General features: G+C 36.2%; 1 protein-coding gene across 1 annotated transcript; it reads right to left on the bottom strand.

Moving 5' to 3' along the window:
- Nucleotides 1-340: 340 nt before the first annotated feature.
- On the bottom strand, nt 341-17,603 carry LOC124357935. The gene is made up of 4 exons (XM_046810061.1): nt 17,432-17,603; nt 14,680-15,048; nt 11,615-11,830; nt 341-10,536 (listed from the first exon to the last, which is right to left on the bottom strand). The coding sequence occupies exons 1-4, from the start codon at nt 17,570-17,572 to the stop codon at nt 9,835-9,837; spliced, it is 1,428 nt and encodes a 475-aa protein (XP_046666017.1). The 5' UTR covers nt 17,573-17,603; the 3' UTR covers nt 341-9,834.
- Between the last annotated feature and the right edge of the window lie 2,296 nt (nt 17,604-19,899).

Raw genomic sequence — 19,899 nt, 5'->3', positions numbered from 1 at the left:
GTGGCCGACATCACAACTAAAATCTAACATTCTGGATCACATCGAATCAAAGAATTTCGTTTTAACTTGAGGATGGCTGTCCACAAGCGAGGCTGGGATATTTCAAGATTGTAAGTGTGTAAACAGTGTTTCAACTAGATGTTAATTATGTAGATGTAGATGTTAATTTAAGCCACTGATATTCATAATAGTACAGATTTGTTCAATTTAGAGCATTAAAAAGTAAGTGTCTAAACTTCATTACTTGGAGCATATGTGGGAAAGTGACTTGGATAAAGACAATAGAATGTACTTACCGATTTGGAGAAAGGGGTTAAAACAGAAAAAAACAACAAACATGTAACATTGATCGTTTGTTTTATTGGAGACACAAATGTCACACCACCTCGCCTAACAAGTATCGAACCCCAGTTAACTGTGTGGAGTGCGTGGCTTTTTATTATATTTAGACAACTATTTAAATGTCCAGTTCGTTATATTGGGAGTATAAAGTATAACGTTCCTCGATTCTCAGTTGAATTCTATACTCTGCTAAAATTTACAAGCTGTAAACTTTTTAATTGACATTCATCATTATTATTACTATTACATGGCTGTGAGCACATTTGTAAGAGAATGAGTCAATTACCTGTACAGAAGTACGACTAACACAATCCAAAATAATATTTTTCAATTCTTATCAATTTTTACATTCTTAAAATCTTCAGAAGGAAAAGCACAAATGAAATGGTGCTGTAATACAATTAGAATTTCATATAGTCTTCTAACAAGTTCAACTGTTAAAAATAATGAAGTGTAATAACATTAATTTGCGAGACAATTCATCATCATCAATACAGTAACATAATACGTAATTATAATAGGAGAATATTGCTATGCTAGGCCAATACTGACAGCTCTAAGTAATAAAAATATGTCTACAAACTGAAATGCTTTTTTAGCAACAGGTATATAGAGTGTTTATGGAATTTTGAAATATTTTAAACATATGACTTATTTATTTTACATTTACTAAAGACGTCTTTTCACCTATTGGCCAATTTAAAGAAAATAACAATAATAATGTGTACAATAATACTATTAAAGAAACTTTAATACAAATTACAACATGTTATAACAAAATTAACTTAACTATAACTGTGTTGATTACGTGTTACTAAATTGACTGAAAAATGTTGATATGCTTCTGTTAAATATCAAAATGTAGTCCTCTCATATGTAAATTACTCACATTAGACCCCATATTTGTAATACAGGATCTGTTCAATAAGTATTGGGACTGGTTCGCTGTATCCTGAGCGGGAGTAGTGGAGAGGTGTCCGACTAGTCATCCTCGGTAGAGGGGTCCCCAACCACTCAGGCGCATTTTAATTCAGTAACCTGCGGGCATGTGTTGAGATAGGATGTGAACTTTCGTGATGTGATTTTTGATGGTGTCATCACACCATCATGGAGCAGACCGTAGAGCCATATTACGCTGTGGCTTTAAACTTGGGGAAATCCACGGCCGAGACCATTGAACTCATTACACAGGCTTATGAGGATGATGCCTTAAGCCGCACAAAACTTTCCGAGAGGCACAAAAAGTTTAAGGAAGGCCGGGAGCTTGTAAGAGATCACCATGTCGGACCCCCAATGACCACTCGATCCAATGCTCAGGTGGCCACAGTTTGGACTCTTGACAGTCGTTTAACCATCGCCTTTATTAGTAAGGAGACTGGCCTTACAGCCAGAACCGTCCACAACATTATAACAGAGGATCGCGATGAGGGAAGTGTGCGTAAAACTGGTGCTGAAAGTCACAAGGAAGAAAACCTATCGCATGTGGAAATTTCACAAGAAAATTTGGACTGCACCCAGGAAGGTGAAGGTTTTCTCGACAAGTTTATTGCTGGCGTTGAAACATGGGTTTTCCAGACTTTTTCTTGTTTCCGCAAATGAAAAGGGAGTTCAAAAGACATTGCTTCGACTCCATCGAAGTGGTTCAAGAGGCAACGACAAAGGTTCATGACAGTACTCCGGAAACCAATTTCCAGCGGTCTTTTGACGAGTGGCAGACACGCTGAATTAAATGTATCAATACAGGAGGAATGCATTTTGAAGATTATTAAGTAATTGTAATGTATCTGCAATAAATTTTGATTTTTGAAACTAGCCCGATGCTTATTGAACAAACCCTGTACATTGGAAAATATTTACTAAAAGATAGTACGTAGGAATTAAAGGAGTTTTAATTTTTGTGAACATCACTATTTTTCAAATATTAAGTAACATTAATTTTATTTCTGATTCGTGTAAATATAACAACATTTATTGGCATATTAAAACTAGTCTGTTTAGCTAAAATTTAACAATAGTAAACATATAATTGGTTTTAGCCAATTACTCCACCCCCAATTGATTGGATGTTAACCGCTACTCCTAACATAAAACACAACAGTATCTTCATAAATTTAAATTGGAATCAGGTTGTTTTCATGTTTCCAAATGATTCTTTGTGCGTTATAACTAGAATGAGATGTGTTTAAATCCATACGCATAACTCATCCCTTTTAGTTTAAACACATGTTGTTGACTGTGTACACTAATACTTTATCACTTTAAAATTATCCATTTATGATATCTTAGTAATTTCAGGTGCACTCTTATTATAAATAGTGATGCCATAAAATTAATGAAAATTATACTTAAAAACTGTGAGGTCAGTGGCGTAACTATGGGGGGATGAGAGGAAAAGAACTCCCCCCCCAAAAGAATCCTAAAAATAGAAAAAAAATAGAACAGCAATCCAAATTGTTGTTAAATAAGGCAGAAAAATATGTTCCTATCTAATTTATTTTAATTTAAATCTGTTCATAATTATTCCAAACCTGCCCCCGCCTCCTATGTGGGCCCTTCAATCAGATTCATCTCCCCAAATCGAAGCCATAGTTGCGCCACTAAGAGTTATTCAAAGGAAAGCCTACTTACTTAAAACTACCAATAATATTGTATACTGTAGTATGTACTACTGAGATGTTATAAAGCTTTCAAATATATAGTACTTAAGTTAAAATATTGAATAGTACAAAGAACACAACATATTCAAAAAACACATTATAATTAAATTATAATAGATTTGTTATATTTTTACTGTAAAAATGTCTAAAATAGTGTAACTGGTAAACAACCAATTATCCATATTATTTTAGCTACATGAGACATGATTGCATTCTTCATGTACGTAACAAAAACCTGTACCAAAGCAGTTGTGCACTGACAAAGTGCGTTTAACACAAAAAACGATACACTGTATACCAAACTGTCACTTGTATCGAGTAAGGCAGTTTAAACTATCGACTCCACACAGTTATCACAGAGGTCTGGTTTTAAAAAATAGAATCTCTAATAGGTCATCATCAACAGTTGTTAAAAATACAAACTGTACAAGAGTGTAACAAAAACAATGCTTTACAATAGCATTTACAACGACATTTGTTCTGTACATGACCTAGATGGTATTTACATCAACAGACTGGCAACTCTTTCTAACACTCAATTAATGAAGGGCCTTAGAATTTTTCCACTACACATAAATAATTTTAAAACTGTATTAAGAACTTCGGTGTATTATTGAAAAGTAAAAAAAAATAATTACTTGAAATAAATTGACTCGTTAAAATGGCACGTAAATAAAATGCTTTTAATTGATACGTTGAAGTTTATTTATCATCTACAACGGAAATCCTTAACACGTTATCTATGGTACTTAACACAGGTACGGTTAAAATGGAAGATATTGGTAGATTGTATCTAACGACAGTCAGTTTTGTTAGGGACAAAAGTTGAAACAAGTAAATTAATTAGTCAAGGTATGATAATTTATTCATTTTCTGTATTTATATACTGATGAACTGTAATAGAGTAAAGGCTGGTGATATCAACTTCAGTAGTCTGGTTTACAATGTACGAGCGGAAAGAAATAAATTTACAGTATTCCGTGTTTATAGTATATAAGGCGACTATAGTACTGTACGCTCGAACGCTTTTACTTTATTTTCTTCAAGTGGTATTTTATTATTCCTATTAAGAAACTGTTACTTGGAATCAACATGACTACTGTACTCTTATCATTGTTTAGGAATAAGATAATTCTTGTCTGTTCCAGGAATTTTAATATAATAATGGAAATAGAGAATTGGCTATTTATTCTTCCTTAAGAAAGCAAAGAAGGTAATTTATCGTCTTGGCTTTGGAATAATTAACTATAGCAACTAATAGTTCTTTACTGGCTTTGAAAATTTCAATTTGAATGTGGTTAAGGAGCGAGATAATTGTTCCAGGAATCGTAATAGTGCTAATCTCAGTTCTCTAAAATCTGCTATTCTTTGCCATAAAAACAGAAAAGGTAGTGTCTCTTATCCATTGTAATAGTTATCACAACTAAAAGTTCTGTTTTACAATATACCTTGGAGTCCTAGCGGAGGAATTTTAACTACATATATTGGAATTCTTTTTTTTGTTCACAAATATATAAATACGGTACTAACATTAATTCCCATATAGTTTAAGACACAATAATTATCAATTGATAAATTTTTCTTTGTAAGTATTAGTTTAGTGAAAGCTCCAAGTTCACCCTTTAAGTATAAAAGAAGCAGATTAAGCGAGTGCTATAAAATTTTTAAGTTGGACTTAAAAACTAAATAAAAAAAATATTATGATATAACGGTTATAGCGGTAAATATGTATGTACATATGTTTTGCCTCCTATTCTTTTAGTTAGTCAATTTTATGATCACTATCTCAATAGTGGCCTTTTCAACAATTTTCATTAGGTACTGAATTTTGGGAACTGTTCTGGTTTTAGTAATACTCTGAACTCGGTTTACAACTTAGTACCTACAAATCGGAACACACTAGGGATGGTTCCAGATGACTAAGACTGACTATTCCATTAAAACTAAACAGTTGCTTTCGCCAAGGGCTTTCTGAGGTAGCTACACGACATTCTCTAGAACTACACGATCATTATAAACGCAGGAGCTGTACAAAGTAAAGCAGTCCGTCAACTCATCTCACGTCCCACCCGTGAAGTTGAGAGAGACACTGTACTGCATACCAACGTCCAAACCTTTCCACTCCTATTTCAACACTATTCCCCACTTATATCCTCCATTTTACTGGTAAAATGTTAAAAACCTAGTTAATAAATAAAAAAGGAATTTTTAGTCCTATTTAAATGGATCCCTGAATATACGATATTACATATTTTCCTTATCAGTACAAATGGATCACTCTGAAATGTGTTACAACTGTCTTCACTCTCATCTATACGTAACACAACATGGAGTTGCCAGTCTTCACATACATACACAACACAAGTACGTAATCTGCTAAAGACAAACTTATCAACAACAAGTGTTACATGGTACTCCTCAGTCACTTCTCACAGGCTCTGCGGCCTCTACTGTCACAATCAAGTAAAGTACAGTACTTACTAACGTATCGTCAACAACGCTAAGGTTTTACTGGTAGATAACAATTTCAATATGCTTCAATTTGTTGAGTACACAAAGTTTAACCAGAAGACTAATTTTCTTTTTTTATTTATACTTCAATGAGCAGTATAGAAAGCAAACATTATTTTACAAAATCGGTAGAAGGCAACATTTTAAATCTACATATATTTCCTTGGATATATCATTTTATAGATTTGTAACTTAAGTATTTAAATAATTAATAACATTGAAGTAAACTAAAGACATTATTTCTAATGAAAGTGAACGATAATTTGAAGATAATAATGTTGCAGCACATTTTTATGAATCTAAATTATCAATAAGAATGATGATTCTGTAAAATAAAGTATTATGGTGTTTAGATAGGAAGGAAAAACTATTAAATACTTTTTATTAACTCATATAACATTGTTATTTCTTATAAGCATAATTGGTTAAAACTAGAACTGTTGCTTTATCGGCAAGCATTCAGTTAGGGCTACACTGCAAGACATTCGGCATATAATTTCAAAAAGGGCATTCTTTTGTACATCAACTTTCCAACAGTAACATTTTTATTCATTTAAAAAGACAACCCTAACATGGCAAAATATCAACTAGCAGCTTCGCCTCTAAGAGTTTATAGACGACATCACAGAAGTAGCCGTAATACCGACGTTACTTTATTAACTTATTAAATATTTTACAAATGACAGTAACAAAATATTTAGTAACTTTTCACTGACAGTTCTACACAGAGTACTTACTTCTAAACTATTCTACTTTCAAAATATATATTTAACTTACTTATTTGTCCAAGTCTCTTTAGAGATGAGTTCTTTCAGTTTATTCTGTGAGTTTAATCGTGTTAAAACCTTAGTTAAGCCGCTAATTAGTTCTCTTTTATTCACTGGTTACAGGTTTCTTTACTTTCACTTTACTCGTTGCGGTAAAACCTAACAAATTTAATTTGATTATAATTAAATCCAAGGGTATAAACTAATTTACAATAGGTGTGGTCAGGGTTATCTCGTAACTCAGGGCTTTTATTTTAGAATATCTCATAATAGTACATTTTGAATGCACTGTAACAAAAATAATAATTGTTTAAATATTATATCAACGTTTTCATAACATATACATAACAACTAGATGGGGATTAAAACTAAACGGTTAAATGTATTAGGAGTAAAAAAAAAACACTAATACAGTACCTAAAAAAATAATAAAAAATAAAAAAGTCTATGAGTTCTATGTCCTCAATTCCATGTATTGAAGGAACGACAGTGTATCCGGTCATGAACACTTCTGAGAAGGCAAGTGATTTTGATGGTCCCTAATTTCACTTGGGAGGAAGTACTCCTGTAAAATACACTAAGTAACTATCTGTCTGTTCTAAAATGTTTTAAAAAAATACGGAAGATCTTGAAGTGTAAAATTTAACAGCAGTTCATTGATATGTGTTTCTATCTAAAAGTATGTGGTAATAAACTGTGACAGATTAAACTGCAACTACTGTGACATATTATTTTACATTTACAACACTTCTGTTGGTATAAATGTTGATAAAGTATTAGTTACAATTCACAGTCAAGAGTTGATTTCTTCAGAAATAAAAGTAAGAAGTGTTAGTTCCCAGAAAACTTCATAAGTTATCAGAAATACAAACAATCTGATGAAAGTGACATTCTGTTTAGTGAAAACGTGGATTTCAAATATAGAAATCGCTGATTTGTAACATGTTGTTACAACTGTTGTTACAACTGATGCACAACTGTTATCCAATACTAGACAGTTGTACTAATCTTGTAATGTACAGGAACGAAAGCCTTCCTCAAGTAATCTCCTTCTGAATATTGTAGCAATATTAGGTACAATATCTTGATATTTTTATGTCAAAATGTTGATTACAGATATACAGAATACCTTGGCTGAGCACAAAAAACATAAAACATTTACTTGAATGGTAAATCATTCATTGGGGCAGAATTTGAGGGCATCTTCTTATCAAGCCCAAAAATCTATAGAAGTATATTAATTCATTTACTGTTTGTACCGTTTCACGAAAGAGGAAATGGTATTTTTTTGTAGATATTAACTTTGTTAATTTCCAAAACAAACTTTTTCTTAAATTATATTTTATTAAAAAATATAATTTAATTTGACTATAAAATATAATTTTTGTAAATCATAAATCCTGAATAAATATTACCTCCCTAATGCTGTGTACATACTGTAAATATCCACATTTTCATTTGGATCTGGTTTCAAAAGAACCCAAATTTTCTACTTAAAATACCTAAAATTTCTCTTGGAATAACAAAAAATTTTCAACTTGTTCCGTTTTGAGAAAAGACATTCTCAATGATGATGACTGAAAAAAACAGATAGCAAAACTAAAATAAAAAACATTATCCACACCGAAAACTTACTGAAGAACCTTACTTAAGTCAGAGAAAATATGCTTATTACATACATGTGAAACCTCTAACAGAATTTACAACACAAAAATACATTCAGTTGGGACAAATCTCTTGGACAAACAAATTTTGTTTTTAACAGGATTTGTTACATTGTTACAAACTTGGTTACAAGAAATCGATTTTTTAAGATTTCGTATAAGGTTGTAATATTCATCAGTTATAAAGGCCATATTAAATATCATTGATTTACTATGAGTATGACTACGCGGATTAATCTATAGAAAACAATTACCTTAGAAAGTACTAATAAGTATAAAAATACTCTCTTATAAATACTAAACACGGTCTTTGCATTAAATCAAATCAAATTACTGTAAGGGTTTAGGCTTTTTCCTTCTAAAAATAGTTTATATTATGTTATAGAAGTGTGTAGTTGAGAAAATGTCAAGAATTTATTGACACAGATATTTAAGTTTATTTCCAAAATAAGATTTTTAACATTTGTTTTAGATAAATCAATTTTGTCACATTACTTATCTATGAATACTAAATTAAAACTCACTGCAGACCAATATGTAATTTGTATTTTTCAATTAATTTGAGAAGCTTATTTAATATAAAGACATATTATTTGACTAAGTATATTTAAATAGTCTTTTTTGTATTTTTCTTAAAATGTTAATAATATTTACAGGGTTGGTTCAATGTGAATATCGAGTTTAGCTCCATTTCACCTTCCTCTCACTTCAGCGCCTGAAATTTGAAACTGTCACAGGTTTGACTCATGGAATCTGGAGTCCACATATGTTTTGTATCTCTTCAGACATACATGGCCTCCAGATTCCAGGAGTCAAACCTGTGACAGAGTCAGATTTTAGTGAAATGGAGCTAAACTCGTTATCCTCAACCATTATATGTCATTTTATTATTTTATAAAAGTATAATATGAGTAAAAACTAAAAAATTTGCGTTATTTTATCAATAGAACCGTTAATAATATTATGAAACTGCTATTAGCCTTCAACAGTCTCTACAGGAAAAGTTTTAGAACAGTGTAACGGATGTTCTACCTGTGTTTGCTTGCAGTCTTATAGAAGTCTGTTAATCAACGACAGAATGGAAGACTACAATCCAATACACTTCATATCATGTAGTAAAGCTAGATTTGTTTTGCCTGTATGTCTGTAATTTTGAAGAAATTAGCCAATTATTGTGATTATTAAAACCAAACTTGTTTGGACTCACAAATATTTCTTGCACAACTCAAAATGTAATTCAATGTACTAAATAATCTTGTTATAGATCTAATGATCGACACAACGGAAAAATTTGCTATTTGTACTTTACACCTTAGAAGTGTTCAAAATAAATAATGCTTAGTTTAGACAAAAAATTAATTGACATATTTTAAAACACTTGAATTATGTACCCATTCAAGTACAATTAAGTATTTGATTTAATTCAATTATTACATTAAGAACTCATCTGTAAGAGACATACTTGGTGTTGATTGTAACTTAAATTGAGTCCCTGTATATAGATAGTGTTGTGTTGCCCTACTATTTTGTCTCACCACTCAGGTTTTTATTGAAAAATAATACCTTTTGTAATTAATACTGTGTATAAAAGTCGTTCGCATGACTGGAAATAAAAAAGGGTTCCTTAAATTCGGATTATTTTACTTATATTAAACTAAATAATCCAAAAACTAACACGTGTTAGGTTAGAACAATAATTTTATTATTTATAAACTGATTGGGGAACTGCAAAAAACATTGTGTTTTGTTTGTAGTACAAGTGAAAACAATGAAGTGAGACCATTTTTTTATATTAGACAAGAATGAAAGGCAACACAACACGCTTCTAAAATAGATCGATCAGTGCACTGAATTATTGCGTAGATGAGAACGGTACCGGTACCGGTACAGGAGCTAGAACAAGGTCTCCTGAGACCAGGAACAGTGTTCTACCAGGTCCCGCACAGAACTGGTCTCGTGTCGACTCAGAGCTCGCACCAAGTGGTCGCACGACAGACTGGCCACAGGTCGCGGTCTACACTCGTCCACCCGCGGCGTCACACCGCCGCCACTGACTTCCGCGTCACTGGGCAGGGGTAACGGGGGCCTACTCGCTATATTATTATCGGCGAAGGTATCACAAGAGGTGCTACAGGCCGGGGGGTTCCCGCAGACCTCCCCGGACCTGTGTGACGGGGAAGAGTACCTCCGTATCGGCTGGGCACCGTGGAACCTGCCCGCCATCGTTTTCGGGTAATTGGACATTTGCAAATGTTCGGCGAAAGGAACACTGGACGGACTGTAACTCCCGAGCTTTCTTGGGTCGAACTGTCTTTTCTCGTCTCCGTAGTCGTCGACGTCGCTGTCGGTGGAGAACTCCTCGGCCTCGTCCTCGGTGTCCATGCACTCCTCGTCCAGGAACACGGAGTCGGAGCCGACCGAGTGGCAGTCGGAAGCCAGGGCGGGGGAGGGGGCGGAGCTGACCTGACAGCTGCTGATGGAGGCCAGGGGAGCCTGTCTGGGCAGTGACAGCGCGGGGGCGGCGTCGGTTCGGGGGTGGTCGTACAGCGTCCCCTCGCTGGTGCACGGTGACAGCAGCGGTGTGGGCTGTATCACCTGCAACCACACGGGGACACTCAATCATTGGTTGTAACCTGTAGTTTCAAAACTCAAAGTTTAAGCTAAAAAAGTAAGTCAATAATTTTATTTTCGTGAAAAATTTGTCACATAGATACCTTGAATTTCTAAAATTGGTATTTTATTTCCACCACCTTGTGGTGACAATCTTTCCCATGCCTTCAAAGTCTTTCATACATAGTTGTATAATAGGTATTCAAATATTTTGCTTGTCTAAATTTCCTAATTTAAAAAGTAGCTTCTTCAAAATTCGCATTCATTTTCGGCTTTTGCTTGAAGTTTTGTTTTTTTTTTGTTTTTTTAATATTCACGAACTGCACGTCATTAACGCAACACTCGTGTTTCCATTTGTTAACAATCAGTTGGACAGTATTTATTTTTTTTTAATCTGTAAAGTGCAAAATTTCTCACTCTGAAATAAAAAGTGAACTGTTACAGTACCAGGTAAAAATGTTTGGGAGCTTTCTTGATGTTATTTGTTGAGAGTGCGATATACCGAAAATTCTCATTTTGTTACCGAAAATTCATTACTTGTTGTGTGCCATTTTATAGAAAACAGTGAACAAAATTTAACTAGATTTCAATTCAAATAATTGATAGAAACAACTTTTACTGCGTACAAGGGCCGCTTTTCCAATCCACCGCGGAACTGTCACGTGTCTGGCCGTCATGGCGTGTGATCGGGGGTTGAACAAAATTGATGCTGGAACTTTTTAACATCTCTGATAAAAATATTTTATGTCGCAGTATACAGTGTCGCATCCTTAACCAGTTACAAACCATCATCAGGATTGTTCAGTCGACACAAATATTTTAATTAGTTAGGATTTAGGATGCAACTATTTTTATTTCTTTCGGAGACGTCTATTAATACGCCATACATGTTTGTAAGAACTTAGAAGCCGAGAAGGGATCGATGAATGATCTCCATCCCTCACTGATCTCCTTCGACATCCCCTCCAGTAAAGATTCAGACAACCCACCTCCATTCTATGCCATTTGCTTCACGTCGGGGCCGCCTAAAGAGAAATGTTATTAGTAGAAGTATTACAATTACTTGTATATCGATGGGGTAGTAGAAGTCCCAGTGCTCGTGAGGGAGAGGAGGACGTCGCAGGGCGGGGGGAGGGGGGCGACCCATCTCCACTGCTGAACCCCGTCGCTCCAGATACGAGCTGTCGGCGCTGGAACACGTGATGGAGCTAAGGCGTCGAGACGCGCGCCGCGACGGCACCTGTAGAAAATTGTCGGGGTAGTCGTCGTCCTCCTCCTCCTGCAACACGTGTTATGCAATGTGTTATACAAGTATCCGATACACAAGTGCGAAATGTTTTCGTGAATAATGAACAACTCAGTATCGCGTCAGCTGGAAAACGAAATACTCGTACGAGTATATGAATTGAAAAATATGCTTATGTACACATCACAATGAAGTACAATGTATGTATTAGCATTGCCTAGATTACATTGGGGTGAATAAGATCTCAAAAATTATACTCACTATTTACACAAAATGTAATTATTTACTGTTACTAAAATTAAACACTAGATATTTTAATTTGAAATGGTTTGTATCGAAAGTTCGAATAATCATCCCTTGTTTGTAGCCTAAAAAGAGGAAAAGTATCAACAAAATAGGCTTTGAAAAATTATTGGCTGAGCATTATCGAAGCCTATTAACTCCAGTAAGTGCCAGACTGATTTTCTAGTGTAGCGAATAATGCCAGGCTAGTCTGGAGTAGATATGTCAAATATCCCTATCGAAATGACCTATAAAATAAAAAATAAAGAGCGATCGTTGACATTAAAAGGGTTATAAGGGGGTTGGAAAAATATTTATCCTGTCTATCTGTCCGTACGACACCTCAAAAACGAATTGACATGACATTTTTGCATGAAGCTTCATTTCTATATATGCAACATCGAGTTCGATGCATTCCCCTCCTTGAGGTCTGGTCCATTGTTAGCGTACCATAACTTTCAGAAGGATATTTCTAGGATGAACTTAGCTGTAAACTTGAAATCGGGTAAATTTGTTATAACGATTCGTACAATTTCAATGCCACAATTTCTCTTCGAGCTGTCTGTCTTTCTTCGGTTGGAGGACGAATTGATCTAAGTACTTGAAAATTTGCTTGTAACTTCAATTCTACGTAAGCAATATCGTATTTAGTAAGGACCATCTCTCTCAACGGGATTAGGCTGAGCGTCAGTGTAGCCTAACTATTCGCAGTATTAACGAAATAATTTCATCTTTTGACTTTAAAATTGACACGAAACTTTGAATTTTTACGAGATAAGATTTGCATCTCGTAAATAGATAAAATTGAGCCCAGTGTCCCACCATGAGATCTGGCTGAGCGTAATTAAAGCATGTTACTCAAGGGGCTGGAAAAATGGCTTTTCTGCCTGATTGCTTGTCTGGACAGATAATCCGCAGGATATGTCAAGAATGAAATGGACATTTATAACTGTGCACGTACCTTCAGCTAAGCCTGTCACGTGACACGCGATGGGCGTACTCCTACCTTGTATTGGGAATGCAGAAAATAATCACTATAATCTAACAACGAATCATACATTTTTATATCTAAATGTCGATCTATTAGGTTTTAGAGAACTTAAAATAGTTCATTTCCTGATGAGTTTAGTGTTCAAAAATGAAGAAATCACAACTATGATAAATATAGATAAAATAAAAATTAGTACTACTAATTTTGGGATAAAGTATTAGTATTATTCTAAAAATACGCATTTTATTTTCCTTGCCACAATTATCTTTGAATGAGAGCAATGTATCGTGCGGGAAGACAAACACAATTTGTGTACGGACATGATTTCTCAGACCATTTGAATGATCATTGAGGGTGATCAGCGTTCCTTCTTTTTTGTCTTGTCAGACTATTTGTCTCCAGCCATGAGTTAAAGAAGTGGTAGAAATATGGTGGATTACAACGTTGTATGTTTTCTAGACTTATTTATAGAACAGACTTAGCTGCAATACTGAAATTTACTGATAACGTCACATGTACATTTGCCGACTGCAAAGAATTTCCAGCCTTATCGCTTCTTAGGAAAACAATTATCACACTCATATCGTTAACGATACAATCTCCCTCACTATTAAATTGCTCTAAACATTTCATGGAGAGTAATTTCAACTTCGTTACCATTAAAGTAAATATCATTGGGCAGGTGTTCTACTGCAAAGTGAGCTATAGCTGGGTGGGTTTCTGCCCTCCACCAAACCATTTGTATAGGCTATCGCTATAACATTGGTCACGAGGACTTTTGTTTGGTAACAATTGTCAGTTTGGCACAAGCCATGGAAGGAACAGATTTACAAAATTATTTCAATACATAACAAAATAAACAAAAAACTAGTTTCCGTACACCATGATTCCAGTTGATGGTTAAGAGCTGCAAGGTAGTAAGGTCGAGGTGATCAACTCTGGTTAAGGATCTATAATCTCCTTTAACCAGGATCTTTATAAGGATCTCAACTAATGTCAATGTGTCTCATAAAAAAATGCTCTAAGCATATTTTGAGACGTTAACTCAACTCGTTAGTTTTTCTTTTCACAAGGAGTTTTCCCTCACTCCTTAAAACCGCAAAAATTGGTCCAATTTTCATAAAGGACCATCCCAATTCCACAATCAACTACCGGCCTGTCTCAGTTTTCCCAGTTTTGATCAAAATTATGGAAAAAGGAATTTTGACAATTATGCAGCGGTATTTAGATAAACACAAACAACTTTCTGATGAACAGTTTAGGTCCAGGAAAGGTAAATCGACTATAGACGCTGTTGTGAGTCTGGTCGACTTGGTTGTCGAGGGTTTAGAAAATCAAAATACCATCCTAGGTGCTTTTCTCGATTTATCAAAGGCATTTGACTTTGTTGACCACATAACTCTGCTCGAAAACCTGGAATCACATGGCATCCAAGGCGTGTCATACGTGTGAGGTTTAGACCATTTATAAACGACAGAACTCAAGTTGTCCAAATTTCAAATCAGTTTTCAAATCCAATCCATTTCAGCTACGGGGTTCCCCAGGGATCAATTCTCAGTCTAATTCTGTTTCTCATATATGTCAATGACAGCACCAGTGTATTTCTTACCTCAGGATAAGGCCGCTTGAGGGGAGGCGAGGTGAGCGTGAGTCGAGGGGAAGGGGTGGTAGCCGAGGGTATGCTGACTCGCGCCCTCTGGCCGTACAGGACGCGAGTGGGCGGGTTGAGAAGCGAGTGGCCGCCCAGTGAGGAGAAGCGCGGGTAGGGCGCGGTGGGCGCACTCATGTTGCCGAGTGAGCGCCGCGGTCCGTACAAGTTGAGGGCGTTGAGGGCGAGTTCCTCCTCCTCCTCAATGACGGCGGTGACCGCGGCCTCCAGGTGCTGGTCACTCAGAGACCGCGACTTGCACTTACTCTTGTAGATCACCAGAAGCACCATCAACCCAAAGAAACCTCCCAGAGTGGCGGCGATGCGGACCTTTAAAACATAACGTACGTAAACATAATTAGATAACACCTACTTAATATCTATTACAACATAATGTATGTATGTGACACCCAGCAGGGATCACTTCTGGCTGGTTTATACCTTCCAGTTGAACCTACCACTGGGCACAGCAAAAACCGATGAGTCACTTAAATCTGGGCAACGTTATGGTTGTTAAGAATCAAGAATTTTTATTGTTATCCCACATTAAGCATTAACAATGTCAAAGTATTGGCATGATTTAGGCTATATCATTTGTCATATTTCATTATAAGTAGTTTCTTATAACTAAATTAAAATTTCTTTATAACTAGTTTAAAATTTCCTTAGTACTAGTTTCTTTCACCTAGATTAAAATTTCCTTATCACTAGATTAAAAATTACTTATAACTAGTTTAAAATTTCTTTAAAATTACTTTAAAATTCAATATTATTACTGTATAAAAAGCTTTCATTTTCAGCCACTTAACCAAAACATTCTTAAAGTTCTTAATGCACACGGTTTTGACATTATAAGGTAACTTATTGAAAAGGTTTGTACCGATTTAGACGAAGCTATGTTGGGACTTGCTTCAGCTAGTGTATCTCACATCAATTAGAGTTGCAGATCTGGTATTATGAGAGTGTACACAATTTCTTAAAGTAAACAAGGGCAGATTTTCTTTGATATAAACTAGGCTCTGTAAAATGTAGATACTAGGCAATGTTAGTAAACCTAATTCTATAAAAAAAGGTCTGCAAGAATCTCTCTCATTAATGTTCATGAGGCAGCGGATAGCTTTTTTTGACATTTAAAACTTTCCTTTGCACCAGCAGAGTTGCCCCAAAGAATAGTGCCATACAAAATGTGACAGTGGAAAATAGGCATTGATAAGTAAACTAGAACTTGTACATAACGTAAGTTTCTTTAGACAAAAAATGACTGGAAAGACGGGAGCAGAGAGAGTTGGCATGAGCACCCCAGGTAAGCATAACATTTAAATTCCAGGAGCGGCACATCACTAACCGCAAATGTCGAGATTCTGGGGAGCAAGGGCAATCGATAGATCTAGTCTACTGCGGGAGATGACTGTTGGATTTGGTGGGGTTTGTTCCGTAACCTCAGAGGTTCTTGCCAGCCTCAACAAGGGTGTGCCACTCTCTGCCTACTTTGACAGGATAGACTGGTTCAGAGCTGGCCTCCCCTTCTTTCGGGAGGGCACTTTGAGATTAGTGCTTAATTCTTCCTCATATATCTCGATAGGAGGCGGCCCCTACTCCCTAACCTTACCCATCTCGAATATCCTGTCACTCAGGAAGCAGCGCTGAGGTTCTTATAGGCTTAATAACAATTTATAAGCTTCTTGTCTTAAAAAAAGTCTGTGACGGATTTTCAAAATTGATTTGTTTTGAAACTTAAGTGCTTGGCAGTACATCACTCTTGGTAGAATGAGAAAACTGCCGCTTTGGCTATAACGAAGCACTGACACACAACAGTTCATGTGTGCAATTGCGACCATTATGGTCTTCAATGGCGATAACTGCATCACCACCCCTGTTAAAACTGATTATTATTTTTATCGTCCTTTAAAAGGTAGGAAAAAATTCCCAAGCCTAATTTTTACGTTGTATATTATCATTAATAATTATTGTATACTGCATGTTAAAACACTATAACGATTATGGAACATATCAGAGATTTGCTTGAAATTTGGTTTAATTTTCAAAAATTATACTTAAAGGTTTATTTGAATCGGACAGTATTTAGGAGTTTTAACAAGTTATCTTTTTAAGGTGATGCAATTATCTAAGAGTGAAAGAAGTAGAATTTTCCTATACCGTTCAACTTCATAAATTCACTCTGTAGTGTGACAAAATTGATGAACTCTATCTGCGGTGCTTTATATTGGCTAAAACAATGAATACTAACGTTTCTCCATGCGCACCCAACGTGTATCCCATAAAGTTTCAGTTTGTAAAGTAGGGCGTTGTGATCAACACAGTCAAAAACTTTAGATAAGTCGAGAAACACACTTAATGTATCTCTTCGACTTTCAATTCCTTCTACTATCATAACAACTAGACGTATGACTGCGTCTATAGTTGATTTACCACTTTTGAAATCGAATTAGTTATTTGACAGTAGATTGTGTTTTTTCTAATCCGAATAAGGAAGACCTTCTCCAAAAATCTTACTGAAGGCTGGCAGAATTGAGATCCGACGATAATGTTGAACTGAAAAGGGGTCGGTTTTCTTGAAGACTGGGGTGACTGGCTGTATGAAGCGTCTTATAAGCTGATGGAAATATTCACTAGAATTCCTAATTCAAAATGACAAAGTCAACCTAGTAGTGTTAATAGGTTGTAACAACGTATGTCCATGGTTCAGACTTACCCCTGTCATCACGTCATAGGTCTTGTAGAACTCTATCCTGATCTGTTCGCGTTCTGTGAGGGTGGGCAGCGGAGGCGGTGGTGGCGGCGCAGTCGAAGTGAAGGCGGAGTCCCTGGGGCGCGAGGCGGACACCTCCGCCATCAGCCGCCCTCTGGAACACAGGATCAGGGGATCATTACAGGAATATTACATGAGAAGTTACATTGACATATCTCAGCGTTAGCCACGGCCGTCACCTGACGGGGTTCCTTGCAGCCTTGGTGCAACCATCAGCTAAAGTCCTGGGGTTTTGCAAACCAGGAGCTGGCCTGCTAACGGTTGGATCCGGCTGTACATTATCTTCGGGATCTTGTGTTATATTAATCGCCGGCACCGACGATGTGGCGGAGGGAAAGTCATCTACGAGCATCTTGAAGGACGCTTGGTGGACCTTTTGGGGTCTTCCTCTAGGATTATTGTCGCTTCCCTTCCGCACCGCCATGACTTGCCATCATGCCATCCTATCAACCAGCGCATTCTCCTGGTAAATGCATAGATCGAGGAGCTATGTGAGAGACATCCCCGTGTTGACTTTTTCGATTTCGCTGGCATCTCAAGACAGCAATTTACAAGTCATGGGATGCATCTTACGTTTCGTGGGAAGAAAGTCCTCGCGCGTCTGCTGTTGACTTGCCTTCGATCCGATGGAGGAAAAAATCGACTCAAGCGCCACGTTCGCTGCCGCCAGAACTGGACATGCTGAGCCCAAGACCAGCTGACCTGCCGACTCCTCCAACGGAAGCTTCCAACCTCCAAACACCATCACGACAACAACAGACCCACTCTCTGATGACGGAAGTTCCTCATTCTTTTTAGGGACCCCATTTCAAGGCGACGAGCAAAGTTGACACACTCAAACCAAATTGGCGAAACAATTACAAAATTTCAAAATACATTTATATTAAGGCTGCTCCACCAAAACGCCCTATTCGCAACGAATAAATTGGAAGAAATCCAGCTCATGTGTGAAGATCTAAAGACAGATCTACTTGTTGTAACCGAAAACGGTTTTAACAATAAAAACATTGAGCTATACAAAATTCAAAATTTTAAATTGGCCAACTCATATTGCCGTCATGATTCTAAAGGTGGGGATGTTGCAATTTTGTTTAAACAAAGTTTGACTTCAGTTACCTATACGATAAGAGAAACGGACGATAAACGTTTTGAAGCAGCCGGAATTAAACTTCAAGCCCCAAAATTCAAAATTGGTCGTCATCGGCATCTATAGGTCTCCCAGTGGAAACGAAGACATTTTTTTTCAAAATTAGAATCCTTGTTGATAGACCTGACTCACCATGACCTTGACTTCGTCGTAATGGGCGTTTTCAATACTAACGCTTTGGACAACAACCACCAATCCACCAAACGTTTAGCCGACTTGCTAAGGTCTTTTGATCTTGAATTATGAATAAAAACCCCACAAGAATAACAGCAACGTCACAATCGGCTATCGATAATACCATTTCCAACCTTCCCAATGTCGCAGTGTCTGTGGTTAATACAGCGATTTCAGACCACTATGGTCAAGAAGCTATAATCATCGGGAAGAAATTCAAACGCGAGCCCAAAATTGTTAAAACAGTAAGAGACACAAGGCCAGAAAATATCGCCATCCTCAATGCTTCACTTGCAAAAGAAAAGTGGGAATTTTTAAATTCTACTAAATCTGTAGAGCAGCTGTTTAAAATTTTCGACAATTGTCTTAATTTTCATCTTAATTTAGGCTGCCCTATAAAACTGTCAAAGTTTGTCATAAAAACATGAAAAATAATTGGATTACCAAAGGCATCCTGATTTTGAGAGAAAATCTTAAATTTTTCTCCGAAATTAACAGAAATACAAAAGACAATAACTTTAAAGATTTTTTCCGGAACTATAAAAAGATTTATAGAAAAGTTATTCAAGCTGCAAAATCATATGATACATTAAATTCGATAAAGTCTTCCAGCAATCTTTCAAAAACCATTTGGGGCATTATTAAAAATAAAGTCAAAGATTCGAAAAAAGTCCAAAATAAAATTGGGGATCGAATTGTGGGTGATGAGATTGAGGTGGCAAATGAATTTAACAAGTTTTTTTGCAAATGTAGCCTGTGAGCAGGCCCCTCGTCCGTCATCACATCAAGTGAAACCCACTCAAAGACGAAGTCCAGTAACCTCAATGGTCTTGACACCTGTCGTTGAGGAAGAGGTTGATAGAATCATTCAGCAGCTTCCATCGAAAAAGTCCAATTATACTAATTTAATGTCAATGTGGCTCATCAAGCAATGCTCTAAGCATATTGTGAGGCCCTTGACTGTATTAGTTAATCTGTCATTTCGCACAGGAATTTTCCCCTCGCTCCGAAAAATCTCAAAAGTAATCCCAATTTTCAAAAAACACGACCCCACACTCATCAATAGTTATCGGCCTGTCTCGATTTTGCC

The sequence above is a fragment of the Homalodisca vitripennis genome, chromosome 3, assembly GCF_021130785.1.
Source record: "Homalodisca vitripennis isolate AUS2020 chromosome 3, UT_GWSS_2.1, whole genome shotgun sequence".
NCBI lineage: Eukaryota > Metazoa > Arthropoda > Insecta > Hemiptera > Cicadellidae > Homalodisca > Homalodisca vitripennis.
Note: the sequence above shows the minus strand (reverse complement) of the source record. Positions and strands in the feature narration are given on the sequence as shown.

Bases quoted from the DNA above. Each gene is read 5' to 3' on its own strand.
- LOC124357935 (XM_046810061.1), bottom strand. From the start codon at position 17,572: ATGGCGGAGGTGTCCGCCTCGCGCCCCAGGGACTCCGCCTTCACTTCG. The intron at 11,831-14,679 runs GTAAGAAATACA...CACGTGTTGCAG, and splicing joins TCAAGCGGCCTTATCCTGAG to GAGGAGGAGGACGACGACTA. The intron at 10,537-11,614 runs GTAATTGTAATA...GTGTGGTTGCAG, and splicing joins ACTACCCCATCGATATACAA to GTGATACAGCCCACACCGCT.